This window comes from Pogona vitticeps, chromosome 2 (assembly GCF_051106095.1).
Source record: "Pogona vitticeps strain Pit_001003342236 chromosome 2, PviZW2.1, whole genome shotgun sequence".
Lineage (NCBI taxonomy): Eukaryota > Metazoa > Chordata > Lepidosauria > Squamata > Agamidae > Pogona > Pogona vitticeps.
The window spans coordinates 52,942,077-52,961,778 of NC_135784.1; the positions used below are offsets into that span (position 1 = coordinate 52,942,077).

The 19,702-nt window shown below is 39.4% G+C and overlaps 1 protein-coding gene across 1 annotated transcript in view; it reads left to right on the plus strand.

Moving 5' to 3' along the window:
• ITPR1 (inositol 1,4,5-trisphosphate receptor type 1) overlaps positions 1-19,702 on the plus strand; it is a 272,527-nt gene that overhangs the window by 169,479 nt on the left and 83,346 nt on the right. Inside the window, exons 40-43 of the mRNA XM_072989461.2 lie at positions 9,302-9,337; positions 11,908-11,955; positions 16,756-16,888; positions 19,501-19,691. Of these exons, the coding sequence (XP_072845562.2) occupies positions 9,302-9,337; positions 11,908-11,955; positions 16,756-16,888; positions 19,501-19,691 (408 nt within the window). The remainder of the gene's footprint in view (positions 1-9,301; positions 9,338-11,907; positions 11,956-16,755; positions 16,889-19,500; positions 19,692-19,702) is intronic.

Below are 19,702 nucleotides of genomic sequence, written 5' to 3' on the forward strand. Positions count from 1 at the left end.
TTAGAAAAAGTCTGCACAGAACAGAACCAGCATGAAATTATATTGAAAATGGAACAGGATAGATCCATCCATCCCTTGTTAAAATGGTTCAAATGTGTTTCTGCTTTCTCCTGGACATCCAGTTATTTGCTCATCTATATGCTATATGATTTATGCACATCCATTTTTCAAAATTAACTGGCCCCAAACTGCCAACAGTTATGAAAGCAAGGAACAAGTATGGACTAGTCATGGCAATACTAATAATCCAAACTAAATAATATTGGTGTTATCTGCTATCAAGTTGGAACTGACTTGTAGCAACCTAGCAACCCTAATAGAGCTACCAAGGTAAGCAAGGTATTTAAGGCATGGCTTTGCCACACCTCCAGTGAATTTGCATGGCTAAAGGGGGATATAAATCCAGACCTCCCGAGTGCTAGTCCATCACCCTGTCCACTACCTCTACCCCTAATCCACACTGGGTATCTCAACTAAAATATTCCACTTAAAAAAAATTAATTAGTTCCATTAATTTTGGGACATAAAATTGTTTATGTACTCCCATTTATATGAACTGCTTAGTTATGGATCAAATCTTAAGAACAAATAAACCCCTTTTAGGAAAGTCTGGTCACTTATGCCATTTACATCAAAATTAATGCAGAAGAAATGCAGAATTTTAAATGCAGTGAATGGTAATCGTGCTAATGGTTTCCATTTTGCCCCTGATATAAAAAACTTTCAACTTTTTGTGACTGTGAAACTGGTACATTAAGACACAGCTAGAACAACTGCTGGTAGCTCTTTCTGCACCTCTACTGGGGAATATAATTAAAATGGAAAATGTTTCATTAAGAAGAAGAAAAATACAAATAGACAGTTCTTGCTAGATTTGGAGACGGAAGCATGCCATCTCAAGTACATCCTTAACTGTGTTAACCCAAACGGAGACGATAAGGTGAAAGAACATAAAGTCACTCCTTTTCACTTCCTCCTGCACACATTTCTGTTTTGTGTCCTGAGAGCTTGAATGTCTGGGCTTCATTTCTCCTAATTTTTTAGAATGATTCGTTGCCTCACCCACACTGTGCCTTCTATGAGAATTAGAGATGAAACAGCCCAATCTCCTTTAAAAAAAAAGATAATGGCTTGGATACAGTTACTAAATACAAAAATGACAAAGAATACTGTAAGAGTAGAGAGCATTCAGACAGAAGACTCTTCAAGACTTGTACCATTCAACTTTGCCTGAAGGGGGCGTCCGGGTGATGCTTAATAGAACTGAGATGTCCTACTTACCTTTCCCCCCCTTCCCTTCCTCCTCTCCTCTCCTCTCCGCTCCCTCCTACGTTGCAGTAAACTGCTCCATTGGACAGCTGCCAACGTTCAAGCAGCAGTTACATAAGAGGCAGCTTTTTTTTCCCCCTGGAATTTAGGCTCGCTGCTGATGTGTGACCTTCAGCAGTAATTGCCAATAAAATGTGGTGGAGCTGTTTACTGTTAGTTCAGTCCAGACTCTGGCTGTCAGTGTCCCAGACTATACTGGCAGGTACCGCGTCTTGTGCGGTTATCTGCTAAAATCCTGTTGAAATAAAATGCTAATATAACTCTGAGGACGTTTACAGAGAACTGTGCCCATAGCTATAACAGTGCTGTAAAACTGAGCGGTGTTTGCACACACGCACACACAATCTTATAACCCACCCGATTCCAGGAATGTTATGCTACCGTAAAAGACCTGGGTCTATGTCACTGAGGTCTTTAATATGCCTGCTGTTGGGTGGAGGGCAGCTCTCTAATAAGGACAGCCTTGCCTGCATTTCCTTGTCCTCTTCTTCATTTGATTGGCTTTTTTTTTTTTTACCTGCCTCGTGAACGGAAGGAAAGTGAAGGGAACTCACAGCTCTTCCCGTGACAGGTGTAAGGCTTCTCCCCCTCCCACCCCACTCAGTCTGCCTACAGAACAAACAGTTTTCAATTACTTTGAAAGCTAGGACATACATTTAGCTATAAAATACAGGATGGGATTTTTTTTTAAGTACAATAATTTAGTTTTCTGCTTTTGTGCAGTGGAGAAAAAGAGTCTTTGCTTTTAAGAGATGCCCAGGACTTTTTTTAAAAAAAAGATGGAACATTGACAGGGGCAAGAAGATCCATCTGCTAAATCTTAGTAAATAACAATAAATGATTCAGCAGATCTCTCTTTCGTACATAACTCTTCTTCCCAAATCACCAACAACAACAACAAATAAATACAAAGGCAAGGATATGTGATCTTTCTTCAGGCTACAGTTTGCCCCACTCCTGGGTCACAACCTGCCAGCTGAAGACCAGTGCAAGACCATGCTTAGATGTGAGTGGAGTAATGAATGACATCTAGCTGGTCCAGCACATATAGGGGGAGCGATGATGGGAAGGCATTGCCTTCTTTTAAAGAAATCAATGACTAAGGAAGTCAGGGGCACTTGGACAAATACGTTTCTGGAAGACATGTTAGATCCATATCTGTCCAGTGCAAGTGGAGGTGACTGTGTTACTATTACTGATGGGGTGTGTTGGATTGGTCTAGTATTTTTGAAGAGGCTTTTTACAATGGGTCGCAAGAGGGATCAAGGAGGAACACCCTGCAAGGAAGATTTGGTAATGGTCATTTTAAATTGACACTTTTTAAAAAAAACACCACACTGGAGCTAAGAAACAAAATGAAAGAGAGTTGTAGTTTATCCGTGTATCTTCAAAAGCTTTTATTGCCTTGCATTTGAACAGCAGCAGGAAATAGATTTCCTACATTTGTCCTCCACCCCACAGCTGCTCAGTGCCAGAGTCAAAGGAGAATATAGTGCTTTTTTTTAAAAAAAAAAATCGTGAACGTACAAACAAACCCAACTTCAGAAAGGATTGGAAATAGAAGCCTTGTGTGAACAGTTAGAAAAATTGAGGTCAACCATGGATCCTGTGTTGAGGACCCAGTTCCAGCATGCCTTCCTCACAGTCATGGACAGAGGGTTTGCACACTGTCTCTTTCAAAACAATTTGTTTGGTGCCTATTCTGATCTCCATTCTGTAGGGTATTATTGGCCCAGTTCCTGTTGATGTTTGTGTTAAGGTCTGCGTAATGTGCCCGGACTTTTGCAGCTAGCTGACAAGGTGCTAGGAGACATCTTCATTGCACAATAAGCTGAATCACCAGGCAAGTGATGGACAGTTAAAGCCTGGAGGGTGAAGGGTATTGCCAGTACAGCAGGGACATCCTGCTCAGGTGAACACCTCTTTTCTCTCCTATGAAGATTTTTTTAAAATGGTGCTTATGCAGTATGCCAGATAATCACTGCCATTTCACAAGTTGTTCTATCAGTTCTCTGCAGTTGTCACTTGCCAAGAAGGAGGAGGAGGAGGAGGCAGGGAAGAGGTCAGTGTTAATGACAGAGGAGGGTGGGTGATCCCTGATCCTGGTGAGAAGTGTGGTGATTTGAGGTGCAATATAGATTTTTGCCCCCCAAATTGCCTGGGATAATTACGTAATCATCCCATGTGAATGACAACAGCAATTTAACTGCCATAGGAAATGTTGAATTGACTTAAATCAACCTGCAACAGTCACCCTGTCTAGTCTCAGCCAAAGGGTATGGAAACAGCTCCAGGTGCATTCTTCAGTTTATGTCTCCCTGAGATTATATTGTTCTCATTTTGAAAGTCACCTAAGGGTACACAGCAAAGCAAATGCAAATTCACTTTTCTGTAAAGTTTCAGCAAGGAATCCAGGTCTGAGTTCCGTGATCACACACTGTCACGATCCTCACGTGGCCCCTGCTTGTTTCACCAAACTAAGAGCTCATGCTCCGTGTCTTTCAGCTGTCACCAGTTGATTACATCAACATTCTTTAATATTAATAATAGAGGTCCATGCAAGGTGTCATTTTTAAAAGAACCAAATAGAAATAGTTTATTGTTATAGACCAGTGGTTCTTAACCTTTGTTACTCAGATGCTTTTGAACTGCAACTCCCAGAAACCCCAGTCAGGACAGCTGGTGGTGAAAGCTTCTGGGAGTTGCAGTCCAAAACTCCTGAGTAATCCAAGGTTAAGAACCAGTGTTATAGACGATATTTCAAGCAATGTTGTTAACTCTTAACAAACATCCTCCTTCATCCACCATTCTCCTGCCCAAATTCCAAAACTCTCTCAACTCTCAGTCTCAAAACTGTGTTGCATATATGAAAACAACGCAGGTGCCCTGAGTGTGCAGCTCTTAGGAGATTAAAAAATGCATTCTGGGGGACGCAAGGAGGTTACATGTGGTAATATCCAGGACATCTCTCCTGGGAGCACCGTAGCCTAAATAATAAATGTAGACTTGATTTTCAGATGAATTTGTTTATGATGTAGGAAGCTTATGTATATACTCTTTATTAATTTTATATAAACGTGATAAAATTGTTTTAAGTTTTCAAGGAATTTATGTTGCGTAAGGTCTGATAGACTTAAAAGAGAGATGTATTGAACATGTGCAGAGTGTGTTCCTCTCTGCCAGTCAGAGGTAAGCAGCCACTAGGCACAGGAGTTGTCAAGCTCAGCCAACATGTTCAAAAACAGAAGACTGGAATAACCTGATCTGCTGGATAAGGCACGTCTAATAAAAATAAAAAAGAAGTCTTCTGTAGGAATGTGAAGGGAAGGACAATCTGTTTGAGAAAGACAATGTCTGCTTTGAGCTATGCAGGTTTGTGCCTTTTTAGACTTAAAAAATCCATTTGTCCAACTTCAGTTTTATTGCCTATTTCAAAAGCTAGCATAACATCATTAATCATCCAGCTTGTCATATATGATATTTTCAGTGTGTAAGCCTTTGTGAGTTCACTTACAAGTAGGGCCTGGTAGAGCTTACTAAGGATGTTCATTCTCTTTATTTTTCTTTTCTTTTCTTGATTACAAATTCCATAATTCTTCATTCAAAGAGTCCCATCTGGCAGAAACTTGAGAGAAAGGCAACAGATCCAGCTCTGCTTAGATTTCTGATTCAAAAGAAAATTCCCCTGGGGCTTGCTGGGAGTTTCTCTTTTTTTTTAACAGGAATCTAGGTCTATCCTAGCCTGCAAAATCTTCCAGCATAGGCTTTTCTCTTAGGTGAGTCATATGTAGGTCCCTGTCTATCTGGTGAGACTCCCAGAATGGGTTCTGTGATTTGTGAAAAATAAAAGAAAGCCACATATCTAGAGGTTACTTCCAGGCAAGTGTTTATAAACTGCAATCCTAAATAGTATCTCTTCAGTATTTGTTTTGATTGTGGTGGTGGTGCTGCTGTTGCAGATGATTTTGCTCAGCACCTAGTGATAAGACAACAGTTTAATTATCATACTAGGAACCTAAAGGGATGACTGAATAAGAGGTCTATCTTTCTCTGTCCCCCCCCTAATAACTGGATTCTCTGGGAGACATAAGCAAGTGAACAAGAATACTTGTGAAATATAAAATCACTAATCAACATTTTTAATTCTCCACCCTCGGTCTATTCTTTTTTAAATTTTCACTGTCCAGTTTTCTCTGACTGAAAAAAAGTGCTAACTCTCAAAAAGCAAGTATCTGTCAGGTGCCCTTTAAACATTTCCCCATCTGCTGTAGAAGCTGTTTCGTTCTGTGAACAGCATCTGCACAGCTTCAAGAACACCTGAAAATAGTCACAGCATTTTAGTGTGCACAAAAACCAAGGGTATTGTAGTTTTGTTGAGCTTGCTGTGATACTGTCAGAACAATTCAGCTAAACTGAGTTATTACTGTGACAGATTTCAACAACTATAGCAAGTGCTGTAATTATGTACTCTGAAAGTATCATGCTGATGTTCTTGATAATTAATAATTATCTCCTGTTGAGTTAATTCTGACTTATGGCAATCCCTTCCAGGATTTTCTAGGTATAGAATACTTGGATGTAGTTTATGGTTTCCTACTTATGGGGGGACACTTTGGAGTTGTGTAGATTGTCCAAAGCCACAAAAGCTGGCTCTTCTATAAGGCAGAGTGGGAAACTGAACTCCTGGCCCCTCCTGCTCCATCTCACTGAACTGTCTGGCCAGCAATTGTGCAAATTAAAATATAATTTCTAGAGTAGATGGAAGATTCTTCTCTTACGGTCTTCAATATTCTTTTTTACTATTAAAACATATTGAACCACTACTTAATATTTCTGAAGCTGTATGGATGGCCATTTTTGTTCCATGTGAATCGGTACAACAAACCTTAGAATTGTAAAATCTTAGAAATTTTGAGGTAGAAAGAACCCCAAGGGTCATCAGATCCAGACCCCTGCTAAGGCATTTCTAATAGGTGTTCATCCAATCTCTGCTTTAATCTGTCCAGTGAAAGAGAGCTTACCATCCTCTAAAACAGTGGTCCCCAACCTTGGGCCCCCAGATGTTCTTGGACTACAACTCCCAGAAGCCTTCACCAACTCCTCTGCTGGCCAGGATTTCTGGGAGTTGAAGTCCAAGAACATCTGGAGGCCCAAGGTTGGGGACCAGTGCTCTAAAAGACACTGATCCCATTGTCAAATGGCTCTCATTCCGTTGAGCTGCAAAAAGCAAGCCCATAACATATTCCATGTGACATTCCCTCAGATATTTGAAGATGGCTATCATATGAGGTATCTCATCCTTCTCTAATTCCAGGCTAAATGTGCCAAAGCTCCTTCAACTTTTCCTTGTAAGGCTTGGTTTCCAAACCTCTTACCATTTTGGTTGCCCTCTGGACAAATTCCAGCTTCTCAATGTCCTCTTACACTGCAATGCCCAGAATTGGACACAGTCCTGTCAGTGTGGTCTGACCAAAGCAGAATGGAGTGATGCCGTTACTTGTCTTGATCTGGACACTATGCTTCTGTCGGTACACAAAGGTACACAAAGAGGCTCAGAATGGTGTGATAGAAGCTCTCTGGGGCAGACTGCTTTGCTTTAGCAAATACATTGTCTCATGGCTACCAGCTCTCCCTGCAGCGAAACAAGCAGTGGGCTCAACTCCCATGTAGTCACCCTGTATGAGAAATATCTGTATTAAAACCTTTTGTTGAAACCTGAAACTTCAGCTAACGTGGCCATCACTGGCTCTAAAGCTGGAAACCTTTTAAAACAAATATAAAAACACAAAGAGACGGAAAACCTTTTAACAGATTATAAAACAAAACCCTTTTCCTTGTTTGAGCTGAGGCCAAGCAGCCGACATGGATGCTTATGTAATAGCTGATAGCAGAAATATATCCGCTATACGTATGGCTGATACCAGATATTGTTTTATAAAATGTCTATGAGTTGGAGTGATGCTTAGTAAAACAGGGTACAGTAATAATCTTTCATACAACCTTTTATTTCCCCTAAGTATCACAACCAGTGAAAGTTGGCCTTGAGTAAAGAAGAACACGATAAAATAAAAGTAGGAGGAAATGTCCTAGAATTACACGTGTTGGTAGTGAAACTCTTCCAGTATTTATATAAATATTATGCTACATGTTATATCCGGCTGGGATTATTTCGCTGGCAGAAAGCATCTGCCAGTAGAATGAGGAGGGAGCCCCCTTCTTCTCCATTTCTCTTTCATCTCAGCCTACTCTCTCCTTCCTTCCAAAGCGATCCTCTAGAGCAGTGGCTTCCATCCTTGGGCAATCCAGGTATTCTTGGTGTGCAAATCTCAGAAGCCTTCACGGCCAGCTGAGCTAGCCGAGCTTTCTGAGACTGTCAGTCCAAGAACACCTGGGTTACCCAATGTTGGGAACTATTGGCCTAGACTGAGTAGCCATTCTCACCTTTTCTTTTGGTGATGCCCCCTTTAGGAGCTCTTCTCAGGTGGCAGGGCCTCCTGTCAAACAAGGATGCAGTATGAACAGATATCTTGCAGAAACACCTCACATTTTTCAGTCTCTGACCCTTTCAAATGTTCCAGGGGGGCCCCAAGTGGCCATATGGCCCTGTTGAGAATGGCTGCTCTAGAACGCATTTGGGGAGTGGTTGGGCAGAGAAAGAAAATTGCTAAAAAATATTTCATTTCCAGTTGTCTTGGTGGATATCTTTTCTTGGGAATGACTTGCATGCAACCTTTTATCATGTAACTGATATAGCAGGATAATGTGGACATTTCCCAATATTGAAGTGAATGGGGGAAACCTAACCATATGTATCTGGATGTTTGGGTGCAGCTGTTGTTCATTTCTTCTAATTTTGATTAAAATTTACAGTATATGTAGATAAATAATTATTAGTTGGTTTGGGTGTTTTAAAAGATGATGAATTGTGATAGGTGCTTCTTATTCAGAGAAAGAGGATGTCTCCTGAGCTCTCCCTTCAAGACGTCTTCTTGAAGTTAGCAGTTTATGCAAAAAGACTGCTCTAAAAGTAGCCTGGTATTCTTCAGAATTGGCTTCAGTCATCTCTCCCAGTACGCTGTCTTGCACAACATTAATTTATATATAGCACCAAAAATGGAACTGATTTTGGTATTGAACTAATTTAAATATTGAGTAAGCATCCTGTAACTGATGTTGTATTTTGAAATAATCTCAATTTAGTCTGTTATCATAATGTTTCCGTTACTGCTGCTGCTGCTACTATAAGCAGTAATCCATTTTCTAGTATTTCTTGTGTTATACGTTTCAGATGGAGTTGTGTTATCTGAGCGTTTCAGTGTGCATGCTGTCCTGATTTGTGTTATGTGTTGTTAGTTGTACTTGATTTTGCTGTACTAAACTTTTAATACTGCTTAGTCATGTGCTTTTTAAAACTTCAGTGCTGCAAACTTTTCTGAAATTTACTGTTAAAACATTCAGTTTTACCATCATCAGGAAGTGGTGCTGGAATCTTTAGCCTTGCTTATTAAAAAAGAAGGCATGGTTTATTGTGCACACTGCTACCCATGGATGTCTTGGACTGGGGTGGCTTATGGTCTAAATAGTGGAGGTGGGCTTCACCCCATAGTGTTAAGATGAGTCCCTTCCTCTGTACTCCGACTATGTATCACCATTATTTTTCCCCATCATTTTTAACATAAATATTCTAATTAAACTAATGCAGTGAAATAATTCAAGGTAGGGGTGAAATATTTCACGCTATGTTCTCGAATTACCGATCTGTGGGATTTATGGTTGTCTCAATTAGGAATATGCCTATTTTTCCAAGGATAATTGGGGAGGGGGGAATCTCGTAACATTGGTGAAATATTGTATTATAGTCAAATTGGAACTGTGTTGTGGTCATTTTTAAAACCCATTCTCCATGTGTTAGCCATTAGATGAAAGATTTATGACTAATTTGTTTTCTTTTTCAATATTTGCTTTTAAATAGCTGCCACAGTCGCCAGAAATGGAAAGCTCTGTAGAGGTCTGTTACTCACTCACCTGTATTTGTGAAACATGCAAATACTGGTGGTTTTGAAAGTAACTGTGGTTAAATGTCTGTCTGTATCTCAACCCCCACCCCACCCGTTTCCTTTGTTCTTTTTGTTAGAATCCTGCTTGGATCAATACAATTTAGTCAGCAACCTCTGCATTTGTTAAGCTGCTTGGATTCGAGGTTGCAGGAGAAAAACTTTAAAAACAAACAAGCCTAGAAATGGAAAAACAAGTGGCAGTGAATCTTGCCTGTTAGGGCTGACAAATGCAACACTTAATTTTTCAAGGAAACTAAGCACTTTGTAATCCCTGTATTTTTAATTTTTTTAAAAAATATATATAGATCTATCATTCCGGACACTTAAAGCTGGTTTGTAGAGTTTTGTTTTTCATTTGTTTTTGTTTCTGTTTTACTCCAACTCCCAGAATCATTCAGGGATATCCCAGGGAGATCCTTGGATTTCAAGGCTAAGACCCACACCTATGGATGTTTCAGATACCTACATTTCACTTACCTGGACCAAGGACTATCTCCAAAGTTGTATGGCTGCCTTGAACCTTGCTACCTATTGTTAATGTGAAAAAAAAGGAAACTGCTACTGTGTTTCATGAAAATTATGGTATACTCTTTAGTGTTTGCCCTTAAGTGTCCATAGAGGGTGCCTCCCAAAAGATGATGACTCTCAGGAAGCGTTTCATCCCTAGTCATGGCAAATGAAATTTAGCTCTCTGCAGGGGTCTATAGGTCTGGGTCCATGGTCTGGAACTCCCAAAATTCTGCCTCAGGAATTCTTGGAAAATGCTGGGATTTGGAGGCAATAGTGAAAGAAAGAAAACCATTGGCCTATCCCTATTTAGTTATACGCATGTTACCTTGGTTTTGCAAAAGAAACCTATACACCGATATCTTTTGGGACTGGAGAGCCCTGCAAGATACATATTTCTGATTCGATTTGATTTTTAAAAACTTTTATAGCACTTTTGACAAGCCTCTTGAAGCTGAGCACATTGCCCCACTACTCTTATAGGTCATGTAATTCCACTAGAAGAAGACATTAAAACCTTTTAAAGCACAAGTGGCGTATTTTCAAGCAAGTTGCCTTGGTAACATAAAATACCTGCCATGGTAGTAAGTAAAGTTCAGTTCAATGTTCCGAACACAAATATTAACAACTTCCGTGAAGTATGTGTCTAAACTTTTTCTCAAAGAGTCTGGTTCAGATGTTATCCTGACCCTTTATTTGTATTTGCTTTTTGCCTCAGCTGATATTGTACAGGCAGAATCTAGACTATTGCAGCTCTTGTCTGCAACAATGTCTGTGATACCTCATTCCCCAAAGTAGGAGCTATGAAAATGGCTTCCAGCTGAGCTGCTAGATATGACCATTTCCACCAGATGCAAAGCAACTGCCACAGTTGAGCCATCTTTCAATGGTAATAGTTATTCTGTGAGAGATGTCTGAGCACCATGACCCAGAGGAACAAAGAGGAACACCCACACCATGTGCGCATGCACATGAACTGCCTGGAGCAGTTGATTTACTTCTGCAACTTTCCCCCAGATATTCTCTAAAGCGTATTTTCAGTAAGGACAGCTACTTAAGGAGAAATTGTCACCATTTTGTGAACTGTATCTTTCACAATGTTTTGTTAAAGAGATTTTGCTAGGAATCTCTAAACTACTTTCTAAGAGAGGACCAGATTGGATTTTTTTTAAAATTTTTATTTGTTTATTTTGGCCAGGGACAGGTGGCATTAATTAACATTGCTGCAGTGTTCGGATCCACCTTCCTTTCTTGATTGTTTTGCAAAACCAGCTTTGAATTCCTGTGGCTGGAACTCAATAGTTTTGTATTATTGAATAGCTAAGTATGAGATATGAGAGCTGCAAGGAAGAGGGAAGTTCCCATACTCATCAGTTCACCACATACTGCTTCCAAGCCAGCCCAAATTCCCTAAAAGTTTATTTCAAAATAATAATGACGGCTTTAACAATACATAAAGAACTAATTGTAGCGCTTGTACTTGTTTAGAACAACAGTTAGCATTTTGAAGATATCTATTCACTTGAGGTAGACAGAATGTCCTTTTTCCCCTCAGCTCTTCCTTGTTTTGAAAACCAGCTTTGAAACAGAATGTGTTATGTCCAAAATGAGTGCCTATTCTGTTGTGCTGTGTGTTTGTGTATCTGTTTGTATGGGGGACAACGGTGGCAATTTCCTTTCTGTTCACTCATTGCTGGTAGGTGGTACAAAATGTGATGGTGAAAGTTCGTTTGTTGTCATTTTGGGGGACTTTGGGCTATATTGTGTGTAAAAACATAATTTGCAAGAGTACTTGGCATGAGTTACTTGACAGAGTACTGTATGTTAGTTATCAAAGGGCTACCAAAGCTACATGAATGTTGAATATTTTTAATTATATGACTTATTAGACAAGTCTTTTCCATGTTACTTACAGCTCTAATGCATACAGAAATAGCTAGTTACTGGTGCTAAATTTATTTAGTGTCTCTCTAGTATCAGACTTTAAAAAAGGAATTTCTCCATACTCAACCAGGAACTTGATCAAAGTCTACAAGAGAGGCAGCTTGAAGATAAAAAAAGGGTATGTATCTTCAGTGGTGGTGTGTAGGTTTAATATGTTGTATACCAGTTACATGTGGGCTTCCTTTGCTCTCCTCGTACTTTAGAACAGCTTAAGGAAAATGCATACTTACCTGAAGAACACAGTCATTTTACCATGATATATTCATGTAAAAAAAGCAACAGACTTTATGGACCATTGGCTGTTGTTATGGAAAAGTGTGGGTTTTTTCCCCCTTTTATAAAACTGATACATACACACTCCCACTCTATAATTGAAGTACTGTATATTCCCGATAGTTACCAGTATGTTTCTAACCAACTCAGTAGATCTTAACTTCTTTAGGATTAATTTTGTCTTAGCAGACTGAAAGACAGTTGTAACTAATGAATAAATATAACAGAAGAGCAAATTAAATATTTTGTTCTTTTCCAGAGTACATTGTTTAGTCTATCAAATAGTTAAGTATGGACAAATTTATCATTCACAGTAAAGAATAATTACATTATTAAAAATAAGGAATTGCTATAGACTTGATTTAAATGTTTGGTTTTTAATGTTTGGTTTTTAATGAAGTAATTATTGTTTACTAGGACTGAAATAGACACTTTTCTATAAGGAATGAAGAACAAGGTTGCTGTATTATACAAGCACAGATAGTAGTATTACATAATGGTAATGGTAGTAAATATTGTACAGGTAGTCAAACTCTGTCATTCCTTTAGTACTAGCAGTTGAGTTCCTCCTTTCACATGGATGGGGAACCCATGTCCTTTAAGTGCAATAGAAGTCAAGATCCACTCATACCTGACCATTGGCCATGCTGGCTAAGCCTGGTGTGAAGGGAGTCCAACAACATCTGAAGAGCCAGAGGTTCTCCATCTGTGGTCTAGAAGGTGGAAAGACGAGATCATCTGAAACATATTAAATCTGTCTGGTTCTGTTTTTTTATGCTTTATTTTCAGTACCATAGTCTGTTGGTCAGTATCAGCAAAGACAGCAGAAATCATGATCTTTGTTTTCTTGTGTGTAATTGGTCTCTGTCCAAGCAGTATCACTGTAATTGCTGGCATATAAGATGACTTTTTTGGCCCAAAAAATGCCTCCAGGGGGGGTGTCTTATATGCCAGGTGCACTTCAGGTGGGCCAGGAAGGAGCCGCCGCCGCTGCCATTGAGTGAGTGACGCAGGGCCACGCTGGCCGGGGAGGAAGGCAGGCAGGCGGGCAGGCGGTCGGTCCAGATGGAGGGAGGGAAGCAGAGCCGACCATGCCTGAGCGGCCAGAGCCCGCCGCTGGGCTGCCCGCTGCCCCACACCACTGAGCCAGCCGCCCGCCCACCACCAGAGAACTGCTTCCCCTGCTCCTCCTCCTCCTCCTCCGCTGCTGCCGCCCACCCGGCCGCTTCCTCTCCTCCTCGCCCTCCTCTTCGCCGGCCATGAACTTCCAGGGCAGGCCCGGGCAGAGCCCCGGGCAGCCGGCGCCAGTGCCTCAGCAGAGCTGTCCACTATATATTTTGAGTGGAAATGTTGGGGGGGGGTTGTCTTATACACCCAGTCATCTTGTATGCCGGCAAATACGGTACTACTGATTGTCTCAATCTCTGGGAACACATACATGTTCCATGTGTCCCCAATCTTTTCTGGGTATTCACTGCAGCATGCCTTAATGGAAGTTTCATGGAATACACTTTGTTGTAGAAATGCAACTCTGGAGGCATAGCTGAAGTGAAATCTAGTTGGTAATGCAACTTAAAATACGTTTTTATCTCTGTTGCTTGGTGGATAGAAATTATGTGTGTGTTTCTCCTCACCATGTATATCAGCGCCTTGTGATCTATGTGCAAAGCAGCCCTAACATGAGTTATTCAATTCAAGTAGATAATTATTATTAAATTTTGTACCATTCCTAGATGTACTGCAGTATGAGGTTGGTGCATAGACTGGATGAAGCAAAAACATTTTCTTTATTCATCCAATCCACGTATTTTCTAATATATGAGAGAACAAAATAGGAAAATATTGAAGCAACAATGGCAATTCAAATTTTTTGAATGTGTTATTTGTTTACTTTTTCTCTGTTGTTTTGAAACTATTTTACTTTATTTTGATCTACTTATCATTTTGAATGTAATACCTTTAATAATATAGGTATGGGGAAAGAATTGACTCTATTGTTGCAAATTTAAAATTAGTATTAAAGAAATAATTAGAGAGTTCAAGGAATTGCCATATAATGTTTTCTTCAAAGATAACTGAGATTCTCCTGATATCTAAAAATATTGCATATAATCTGAGGAGTTTCTCCTCTACATCCATAAGTAGGAACATTTCCAAATGAAATGACTAAATTCCTGTTCAGTTACAATAGACTTAATAAACTGTGGAATTTCAATAAACTGTTGAATTTTCCTAGTTTTCTAAGCTTTAGATCTGTAAGGAACATTCAGTTGACTAGAGAGCAATTATTTGTAGACATGGTCTAGAGGGGTGGGGTAAAAATCCAATAAATAAATAAATAAATAAATAAATAAATAAATAAATAAATAAATAAATAAATAAATAAATAAATAAATAAATAAATAAATAAATTTATTTATTTATTTATTTATTTATTTATTTATTTATTTATTTATTTATTTATTTATTTATTTATTTATTTATTTATTTATTTATTTATTTGAAATACTTTTATCCTGCCTTTGTCCTTAAAAGGATGCAAGGTGGCTTGAATGATTGAACTGGACTAAGACATTTTGCTGGTTGAGGCAAAGAATGGTTAACACCTCCATCTATTCTGTGTATAGAAGCAAACCAGATTGGCAATTAAATCTAATTTTGTTGCCAATGGGCACAGTAATTTAGGAGTGCAGGGTGGACTGTGCAATATAAACAGCCCTTTCTTCCAACAGAGAGTAAGTCAGTCTGAAAACTCAGGAGGAAGAAAGGAAGGGTTTTCTAGGCTGCCATTGTTTGCCACATACATACACCACATCTGGAGGCAAGAGATTATGTTTGAGGCTGTTCATGAAAAGCTCACTGCCACTTGTTTGTGACTGAAAAAGGGTAGGCCATCACTCATTCTGTGAAGATCAGCATTTTTACCCTTCAGGAACAGAGTAGAAAAAAGAAGGGGAGGTGGGCCTAGTTTTGGACTTATTTCAGTCACATTTATGGACAGAACAAACTTGAGTAGAGTACTAGGAATTGAAAGGCAGTTGTGCATTTTGAGGGTCTTTCATATATAGATTCCAAGTGCAGCATGTATCTTGTGGTCATGGGATATTTGGCAGCAAAAGTCCCATTAGATTTGTTATATTTTCATAGTTTTTCCCCAGTTTGATTTTACTATTAAATCAAAATGGAATCTTTGCAAGGTTTACAAAATGTTTAGCTCATATATTATTGAGTTATTGAATTTAAAGAAAGAAAGAAAAGAAAAAAAACAGCTAACAAATAGAGATGGGGGTATTCGTATTCATATACGAATATCGTGCCACAGGTGGAAATAATGAGGGTCTGGCCCCATGGGGCCGGACTGTCCACTCACTATTCCGCCACGGATGCCAGGAGTGGCTAATCCATTGTGGACAATTGTGCGATAGGAAGGCTCCATTGAGCTCGTGTCCGCGGCGGAATGGTGAGTGGACAGTCCGGCTCCATGGGGCCAGACCCTTGTTATTTCCACCTGTGGCAGGATATTCATATTCGTATACGAATAACCCCATCTCTGCTAACAAATACTGTCCATTGGGTCTCAGGGCTTCTTAATCTGCACCTGGACCTTTCTCTAAGGTAGCTAAGTAGAACAAGAGCTGCCATGGATCACCTGTGCAAGCAAACCAGGGCATAATAAATCCAAGTCTTACTCTTTCCCAACTCTTGGCAGCAGCCTTGCTACTGGTTTAGGAGAGAGATTCTTCCTTTTTCCAGGGCTCAGTAATATGAAGTAGAAATACTGGAGTAAAAAAAAAACCAATAGTATTTTATATTGGATTTCATATTAGTCTAAAACTGGTGAGGATTGACTGGCACATATATGTCCAAAGTCACCACGTGTGCAATGAAATCTGTAGCCATGTATTTCCTACATTTTTTGACAGATAATTGAGTATTGCTGCTGTGATGGGGGAAAAGGAGACATTTGAATCCATTCCAAGTTATGTGTTGTTTCCGTCTTAGTTCCACATTATTCTTACTGTTAGCTGACAGTGCCTTTTGGTGATTAGGTCAGTGGTTGTATGTTTGTGTGTATTGGAAGCTAGCTGTCTGAATTTGTAAACATAATGAACTGTAGAAAAACTTGAAAATAATTAATGTTGGGTTTAATACAAGTTAGAGCCTCATTCCAAAGTAAGCAATCACATTATCCTTTATTCCTTCTAGTTAATATATCTTTAGGAACTCTGATATGAAACTAGAAGATTGCACAAAAAATATACTTTCAGATCATGTACTACCATGTTGATACTAGTAAGATAACAGTGTAAATAGTTTCTGTAGTGAATTGATTTGATAAACATTAATGCCTCTTTTTAGTCTGTAGCCTAGGGTGGAGTTTATTGTATTAGCTTAGTATGAACACAAAGTATTATTACTGCATAACTACGAAGCTTGGTTCTGGAAAGAATTGCTTTTGTGTACCTACAGGGTCTATCAGTGATGGAGATAATTTTTTTTTTTACTTTTCATAGACTTCTTCCCAATCTTCTTTTCTATTGTCTCATATCTAACTGTAAATAACTGTTATTATTACTGTTAAATATTGCTAGTCTATTTCATAACCTTGTCTGTATGTGTGTGTTTTTAATATCTTTGAATTAAGGGTGAGGCACTCAGGCAGGTTTTGGTCAACCGTTACTATGGCAATGTCAGAGGCGCAGGGAGAAGAGAGAGCCTTACCAGCTTTGGCAATGGCCCGTTATCTCCTGGAGGCCCCAACAAACCCGGGGGAGGAGGTAGGCTGTTTAGTGTACTAATTAATTACTTGTGTGACTGCCATATTGAATGTTCTGTCTCTGAATAGCAAATTAAATATTTCTAGCAGCTTTTAAACAGGTTTTTATTTTCTTCAACAATGTTTCTTCACCACTCACAAAATAAAAGTAACTCCACGGTCTTGGAAAGTGACCTCTTAATTAATGTCTTCCTCATTCCCATTCTTTTTCTTTTTTTACCTGAAATAGATCCGTTTTTACCATGTTCCAAGTTAACTGGATATTTTTAACCTTCTCTTCATTTTAAAATATATATTATTATTGCATAACTACCAAGCTTGGTTCTGGAAAGTATTAATTATTAAAAGTCTGATTCTTAAATTGTTCATATATATGTATTCAGTCAAAACAAAGACTCTAGCTTCCACAGTTTTTGCAAAGAAGCTTTGAATTGTATCTGGATAAAGGCTAGAAAAGGCTTGGTAACAGAAATTATCTTTCTCTCCCTCACATTTTCTTTCCTCACTTATTTATTGGTCATTTAATGGAAACAGCCACATACAGTGGTGCCTCGCTTAATGAGTGCTCCGTTTAGCGACAAAACTGCATAGCGACAAAGATTTTGCGATCGCAAAAGCGATCGCATTGCAATGTTTTAAATGGGTTTTTTTTTTGCTTTGTGATGATCGGGTCCCTGTTTCGCTTACCGATCATCGCAAAGCGACGGTTTTAAAACAGCTGATTGGCGGTTCCAAAAAGGCCGCCGGGTAAAAAAAATGGTTGCCCGCTGTGTTTAGGGACGGATTCTTATGTCTTATGTCTTAAAATGGCCGCCATATGGAGGATCTTCGCTTTAAGGTCAGTTTTTGGCCCATAGGAATGCATTAAACAGGTTTTAATGCATTTCTATGGGCTTTTTAAAATCGCATAGCGATGAAATCGCTTAGCAGCGATTTTTGCTGCACAGATTAACGTCGCTATGCAAGGCACCACTGTATTCTCCTTTCAGTGTCACTCACATTATTGGACTCGCCAGTAGAGGTATTTGGTTTCAAGATTAGTATGACTTCTGTAGGCTGGACTGGAGGAATCCCAAACTGGAATTAAGATTGCAGGAAGAAATATCAACAACCTCCGATATGCAGATGATACCACTCTGATGGTGGAAAGTGAGGAGGAACTAAAGAACCTTGTAATGAGGGTGAAAGACGAGAGTGCAAAAAACGGTCTGAAACTCAACATCAAAAAAACTAAGACCATGGCCACTGGTCCCATCACCTCCTGGGAAATAGAAGGGGAAGATATGGAGGCAGTGACAGATTTTACTTTCTTGGGCTCCATGACCACTGCAGATGGAGACAGCAGCCCCGAAATTAAAGGATGCCTGCTTCTTGGGAGGAAAGCAATGACAAACCTTGACAGCATCTTAAAAAGCAGAGACATCACCTTGCCAACAAAAGTCCGAATAGTCAAAGCTATGGTTTTTCCTGTAGTGTTGTATGGAAGTGAGAGCTGGACCATAAAGAAAGCTGACCGCCGAAGAATTGATGCCTTTGAATTGTGGTGCTGGAGGAGACTCTTGAGAGTTCCCTGGACTGCAAAGAGAACAAACCTATCAATTTTAAAGGAAATCAACCCCGAGTGCTCACTGGAAGGACAGATCCTGAGGCTGAGGCTCCAGTACTTTGGCCATCTCATGAGAAGAGAAGACTCCTTGGAAAAGACTTTAATGTTGGGAAAGTGTGAAGGCAAGAGGAGAAGGGGATGACAGAGGATGAGATGGATGGACAGTGTCTGCGAAGCAACCAACATGAATTTGACACAACTCCGGGAGGCGGTGGAAGATAGGAGGGCCTGGCGTGCTCTGGTCCATGGGGTCACGAGGAGTCGGACACGGCTAAACGACTGAACACATGACTTCTGTCTCCAAAGTTTGAGTCTAGAAGTTGTTTCCAGCATTCACTTTTCTTTCATTGGCAAAGCAGAGATGGTCACTGCCTACAGTTATGAACATAGTGTTCCTTCCAAAAGCCTCTGTCACTTAAGCAGTAGACCTTCAGTTGCTGCTGTTTAAGAATCTCTGACATACTGAATATGTAGAAAATAATGAATCTGAAGGAAGCAAGGAGCAGCTAAATGCAGCTTCTGGGATTTATTCGTCCTTGCTCTTTATTTAAAAGCTTTCTTCAGACTGACCAAAAAGTATTTTAAAAAGGATTTGGATCATAAATTAATATATTTTTAAATTAAGTTATTTTTGCTACAGTTTATATGTTTCTCTCCCTTCCTATCTCCCTCTCTCCTGTTTTAGGGTACATTGCTTCTTTACTGGGTTTATTATTGTCAAACTGCCTTTAAACTTGGTTATTGTTTCACTGTTAACTATTTGTGCTAATTGAGGACAGGTGGGTATAAAGTTTTAAATAAATACATTGAAATGACAATTTACTCTTCTTGCATTGGGCTTAGCATGTTGTTGACTGTATTAAAGGTAATAAAATATTGAATAATTTGGAATACATATAGTAAATATTCGCTTAGCATATTATTTGCCTTTAAAACAAAGCAAACAAAAAAAATCCCAAAAGAAAATGAGCTACTTTCTCACACGACGTCACTTAACCTTCTCATAGGTGGTGGATCCGGTTCCAGCTCAGCAAGCCGTGGTGAAATGAGTCTGGCTGAAGTCCAGTGTCATTTGGATAAGGAAGGTGCATCCAACTTGGTCATAGATCTCATCATGAATGCCACCAGTGACAGAGTGTTTCATGAAAGCATCCTGTTGGCTATTGCCCTCTTGGAGGGTGGTAACACTATCATACAGGTAGGAAGAGT